Consider the following 6,563-nt stretch of genomic DNA (forward strand, 5'->3'; position numbering starts at 1 on the left):
TTATTGTCTACTCGGAATCTAGCCTTGGCAAGGTTGCTGGCTCAGATCATCAGATTAAGAGCACACTTTCCAGACTTTCCTTTAAAGACTGTACGTCTTGATAATGCTGGTGAGTTCACTTCCCAAGCTTTTTATGACTACTGTATGTCCATGGGGGTGACAGTTGAACACTCCGTTGCACATGTCCATACACAGAATGGTCTAGCTGAGTCTTTTATTAAGATGATTTTGATGATAGCTAGACCCTTACTCATGAAAAGCAATCTGCCGACCACAGCTTGGGGACATGCAGTATTGCATGCTGCAGAGTTAGTACGCATCAGACCATCTAGTGAGCATAGATATTCACCATCCCAACTCCTATTGGGTCGAGAGCCAGACATCTCCCATCTTAAAACATTTGGATGTGCTGTTTACTATCCAATAGCTCCACCACAGAGAACAAAGATGGGAGCTCAGAGAAGGATGAGAATATATGTTGGATATGACTTTCCTTCAATTATAAAATACCTTGAGCCAACCACGGGTGATTTATTTAAGGCCAGGTATGCGGATTGTCATTTTGTGGAATCCGAGTATCCAACATTAGGAGAAAATAATAACAAGCTGGTAAAAGAAATAACATGGAATCATACATCCCAAGCATGGCAAGATCCTCGAACTCAAGCATGTGATCTTGAGGTTCAAAAGATTATACATCTACAAGAGCTAGCTAATAAATTGCCAGATTCCTTTACTGACCCGAATAGAATGACCAAGTCATATATACCAGCAGCAAATGCACCAATAAGAATTGAAGTCCAAAAGGGACAAAACCAAGTTGCTACAGAGTCTAAGCCACGTATGAAACGTGGTAGACCAATTGGTTCCAAGGATAAAAACCCTCGTATAAGTAAAAAGAGTGCTAAACAAGATGTGGCTGAGGGGGAGAAGGATCTGGTCGAAGTGGTTGAGCCATCCGTCCCAAGGCTCCGGGACATGGGCGAACCAACGCCCGGACACGATCCGGACGTACCAGTATCCGCGGACATGACCATTGGTACGGACGGTAAGGGACCTAGTGAGACTTGGGACGCTAAGACTCAGGGTTCTGAACCTCCGGACAATGAAGAGATCTCTACTAATTATATCATGTCTGGAAAACAATGGAACATAAAACATGTCGACATGGATGATATTTTTGCATACAAGGTAGCACTTGAGATCATAGGAGATGATGAGGATCTAGAACCCACGTCCATATATGAATGCATGCAGAGAAAAGATTGGCATAAGTGGAAAGAAGCCATAAATGTGGAGTTAAACTCTTTTAAGAAGAGAGGTGTCTTCGGTCCTATACTCCGAACACCAAATGATATAAAACCAGTGGGGTACAAATGGGTCTTTGTGAGGAAGAGAAATGAGAATGGAGAAGTCGTGAGATACAAGGCTCGACTCGTTGCACAAAGATTCTCACAGAGACCAGGAATCGATTATGAGGAGACTTATTCTCCCGTGGTTGATGCAACAACATTTAGATTCCTGATAAGTCTGGCCATAAGAGAAAATTTGGATTTACGGTTAATGGATGTAGTAACCGCATACCTTTATGGACCACTGGATTAATGATATATACATGAAAGTACCAGAAAGTATTGAACTACCTAAGAATGCTAAAGGTTCTCGAGAACAACATTGCATAAAATTAGATAAAGCATCATATGGATTGAAACAATCAGGTCGAATGTGGTACAATAGATTGAGTGAGTACTTACTAAAAGAAGGCTATAAGAATGATCAAATATGCCCATGTATATTCATTAAGAAATCGGACAAAGGCTATGTGATCATAGCTGTGTATGTTGATGACCTGAACATACTCGGAACAACCAAAGAAATTTCCCAAACAATAGAGTATCTCAAGAAAGAATTTGAGATGAAGGATTTGGGAAGGAAAATTTTTTGTCTAGGACTACAGATTGAACATCTAAAGGATGGAATCTTTGTGCACCAAAAGACCTATACAGAAAAGGTTCTTAAAAGATTTAATATGGATAAGTGTCATCCACTTAGCAGTCCTATGGTTGTAAGATCCCTTGGTCTTGAAACTGATCCATTCCGACCAAAGGGAGAGGATGAAGAAGTCCTAGGTCCAGAGTTCCCTTACCTCAGGCGCCTTGATGTATTTAACTACTCATACCAGGCCGGACATATGCTTTGCTGTGAGTCTACTGTCCAGATTCAGCTCATGTCCGACCATGAGACATTGGGACGGGATCAAACACATCCTGAGATATCTACAAGGAACCAAGGATGTGGGATTGTTTTATGCTAACCAAAACAAAGAAGATTTGATTGGTTTTGCTGATGCAGGTTACCTATCTGATCCACATTGTGCTAAGTCTCAAACTGGTTATGTTTTCACATACGGAGGCACTGCCATTTCATGGAGGTCAGTCAAGCAGACGATAGCAGCAACATCATCCAACCACTCGGAGATATTGGCAATCCATGAAGCAAGCAGGGAGTGTGTCTAGTTGAGACTTATGACACATCATGTCCGAGCAGCATGTGGGATCACAGAAGGCAAGGATGAACCGACCATCCTTTATGAAGACAACGCAGCCTGCATAGCTCAGCTCAAGGAGGGATACATCAAGAGTGATAAGACTAAGCATGTTCTCCCCAAGTTCTTCTTCACCCACAACTTACAGAAAGAAGTAGAGGTCAAGGTACTCCAAGTCAAGTCCAGTGAGAACTCAGCCGACCTCTTGCACACTCAGGAAGCTCATGCATCAGATTGGTATGCGTTCTCTGAAGGATCTTCAGGGATGATTACATCAGGGGGAGTAATGCGGCTGTACTCTTTTTCCTTCATTATGGTTTTGTCCCACTAGGTTTTACTTAGTAAAGTTTTAATGAGACAGTACACCAAACGCATTACAAACTCTAGATGGCTATGGCATTCAGGGGGAGTGTTGTAAACTGGCTGGTTTGGAATGCCCATATCCGAGATTGACATGGTTTGGTTAGACCAGCCTTAAACCAAATCATACTTATCTAGTTTACTCGGTTTTGTGTTTATCTATTTCTCATGTTTATCTTATGATTTATTTAATTATGTTTTGGGATAATGATCACTTTGTAATCGACTAATGATATGGATATGTCCAAATCATTTAGTTCCGATATATCCTTATCTTATGTAAACCGACCAGAGCTCATTATATAAGAGCTCTAGGGTTTCTCAATAATACTCACGATTTTACCTAGCCTCCACACGGCAATACCATCTTTCCAGCAGCTTAAAATCGACCAAACCTCAACAAGAACACTCGAGTTAAAACAGTTTGAAAGAAAGAAAAATATAAAATGGTAAGAGCTAATTGAGTTGTTTGCAAACAAGTAGTCCAGAAGTCACCAAACCAAGGATCGAGAAGGCGCCTTGCCTTGAACGCCAAAACTCAATCCATGTCAATGGTCTTCTGATCTCAGACAAAACCTTGTCAAACTGTTGGTGGAGCTCGTCAAGACCGCCATTATTATCAATCACAATATCCGCTCTGCTTCTTTTCAAATCCAAAGACATCTGAGCCATCACTCTGTTTCTTGCATCTTCCTCACTCAGTCCATCTCTCTCCATCAGTCTATTGAGCTGTGTTTCTTGACTAACCCACACAACAACAACGGGTTTTGTCCATTTATCCATCTTAGTTTCGAACAGCAATGGGATATCGACAACTATCACTTTAGCTCCTTTGACCCATTGTTTCAGGATCTCCCAAAAGATACCAGATGATATGTACGGAGCCATTAACCTAACAAAGAGAAGAAAGACACAACACTGAGTTTCAAAACCCAATCCTAATAAACAAACAAAAAAGAGGAAACTCTCAGTTTCTTACTTGTTGAGAAGCTGGCGCTTGGAATCTGAAGAGAAGACCATCTGACCAAGCTTTGGCCGATCAACTTCTCTACTAGGAAGAAGAATCTCCTCCCCAAAAGCTGCAACTACTCTCTTCCATCCACCACTTCCTTTCTTCAGTACATTCTACAAAAAAACAACACAACCACACACATTTTGTTAACTTAGCATCTCAGATCTCTAGGTCGTAGTACAGTAGAGTTCCAAGAAAGTAAATAGGCTTTTACAAATGTTGAAACTAAACATAGATATGACAATGAAGAGAGAGAGAGAGAGGGATTACACGAGCAATGACATCAGCATCAACAACAGGAATGCCATTAGCTTTGAAGAGGTTGGAGACTGTACTCTTCCCAGACGCTATGCCTCCCGTTAGACCCACTATTCTCATTCTCCTGAGAAACCACCAAAACGATAATCAAACACCAAATTGGCTACAAATATCTAAAGCTCTCATGTCAAGGGATAAATAATCTGACACAGGATTTGAAGTTTCCAAAGCCATATTCGACAATTCAACAAAAATCAACAATCGACCAGTTCCAGCAACAGAAGAGAGACAGGGAGAAAACCTGAACGGGAAGCGGAGCAAAGATTTAGGAATTCGGAGGTGATAGAATAGTCCCGATCTAGAAGCTCTTCGATAGACGAAAGCTGTAGTGACATTAACAGGTTTACAATCTATCATTCGCCTAGTTTAAGCCAAGCCCAATAATTTAACAAAACTAGTTTTTTTTTTGTACAAACCTATTCTTTTTTCAAGCCTGAGTGATTTATCCATTTGACTATATTTGCGAAATGATTTTGCCACATGTCTTCTCTATTATCAATTTCACAAAACAAATATGATATGACTATTAAAATTGATGACATGGTTTCTGAAAAAATATGACATGGATAATTTCAATTTAAATTGATTTATATTTTTTTTAGCAAACTTATTAAAATATAGTAATAATTCATTTATTACATTTAATATTGATATTTCTTTTTAGTAAACTGTTTTAAAATATGTTAATAGCTCATACATCATCTATAAAATAAATATATTCATATTATATATTTCAATTTCAAAATATTATTATTTTTTTTATAATTATACATTTGTATTACTAAAACTTTCAAAATTTCTACAATTTTTTTTAAAAATTCTATCGTAAGATTATTAGTTTCTTATATATCAAAATTTTTAATAAATATTGTTTAGGCTAAACTTTTTATAACTATACAATTTTAATAACATTTTATTATTTTTATACAAATTGATTTAATATATATCATATATATTAAGTATTAGTAAGAAATAGTAAAATCAATAATACTTAATAAATTTATTTTTAAAAAATTTTTAAAAATTCCTTATTGCACATGGTGCAGGAAAACACCTAGTTTGTATTAAGTCACGTTTATTGATATATTATAAACTTTCCTTTTTAAATTTAAAAATATTCCCATGACAAGGTTGTAACAATATCCTGAATGGCATAATTTTTTTTCTATTTTTTATGTTCTTAATTTGAACATAGATTTGAAGCTAAAAAAATTAGGCAGTATCTCAAGCAGTTATTAATATCGTTACATTCAGAATTTGAGTATGAAGATAATAACTAGATTTCGACCCGCACGGTTTATTACATAATTATTATATATTTAAGATTAATTATAATTTAAATGTGTATCAATTTTTTAAATACAATAATTTATATTTTCATACTGTAAACTAATTAATTATTTCAAATCATCACATATATATATATATATATATTATTTTTATCATATATTTGTCCTATTGACTTACGTTTGATAATAAAACCAATTTTGTAATGCACGAAGAAACACATTTCATAATTATTTTGTATTTAACTTTATTATGATCAAGATCCATAATTCAAAGCATTAGATTTTCTTTAGCAATTTTTATGTTTATCATTTTGGATAATAAATTATTGTATATATATAAAATTTTAAGAAATAAGTTAATTTTTATATGTAACATATAGTTTACTAATGTTAAGCCGTTTCTACCACCATATTATATTTTTTAGCATAAATATATTTTATATTTATGAAAATAAACTTATTAACTTGGAAAATAAAATAATTTTATCATATTTAGTTCAATATAATGGTTTTATTTTAAATGGTAGATATTATTATAAATAGATAAAATAGGAATGGTTTTTTATTTTTCATTTTATAAAAGATAATATATATATATATTATATACTATTATGTATAAGAACATTTCATCACTAATTACGAAATTAATAAAAATATTTATGTACCATTTTGACAGTTAAGATCCTGTTATAATTTTTTAACTGATTTGTTAGAATTTTTAAATATAGATATTTATAGATTTATATTATTCTTGAGGAAATATATTTAATAATTTTCTAAATGTGGTCCAAATAAAAATATCTCACATAAAAATAAATCATGACTTCTATAGATAAGATGATTACAAACCATATTATTATATGTTTTTGAAGTTTTGATATAGACTCATCTATCTTTTGATAGAGACTCAGATAATTCGAATACAGAAATATAGACACAGTTCAGATACTTGGGAGTTGATATTTTCCAGTTTCAGTTTTTTTTTTCTTTTGGTGCAGGTTGGTTCTACGAATATCGAGTAACGTGGCCATGCGACCAT

General features: G+C 34.8%; 1 protein-coding gene across 1 annotated transcript; it reads right to left on the reverse strand.

Moving 5' to 3' along the window:
• Nucleotides 1-3,247: 3,247 nt before the first annotated feature.
• On the reverse strand, nt 3,248-4,644 carry LOC108829325 (dephospho-CoA kinase). Its single transcript, XM_018602988.2, has 4 exons — nt 4,477-4,644; nt 4,188-4,299; nt 3,885-4,030; nt 3,248-3,797 (listed from the first exon to the last, which is right to left on the reverse strand). The coding sequence occupies exons 1-4, from the start codon at nt 4,590-4,592 to the stop codon at nt 3,362-3,364; spliced, it is 810 nt and encodes a 269-aa protein (XP_018458490.1). The 5' UTR covers nt 4,593-4,644; the 3' UTR covers nt 3,248-3,361.
• Between the last annotated feature and the right edge of the window lie 1,919 nt (nt 4,645-6,563).

Source organism: Raphanus sativus, unplaced genomic scaffold (assembly GCF_000801105.2).
Source record: "Raphanus sativus cultivar WK10039 unplaced genomic scaffold, ASM80110v3 Scaffold0887, whole genome shotgun sequence".
NCBI lineage: Eukaryota > Viridiplantae > Streptophyta > Magnoliopsida > Brassicales > Brassicaceae > Raphanus > Raphanus sativus.

What these genes read in the sequence shown, in the direction of transcription:
- LOC108829325 (XM_018602988.2), bottom strand. Translation starts at nt 4,592, where the DNA reads ATGATAGATTGTAAACCTGTTAATGTCACTACAGCTTTCGTCTATCGA. An exon ending in ATGCTGATGTCATTGCTCGT is followed by an intron (nt 4,031 to 4,187) that starts GTAATCCCTCTC and finishes GTTTTTTTGTAG; the next exon opens with AATGTACTGAAGAAAGGAAG. An exon ending in AAGCGCCAGCTTCTCAACAA is followed by an intron (nt 3,798 to 3,884) that starts GTAAGAAACTGA and finishes TCTCTTTGTTAG; the next exon opens with GTTAATGGCTCCGTACATAT.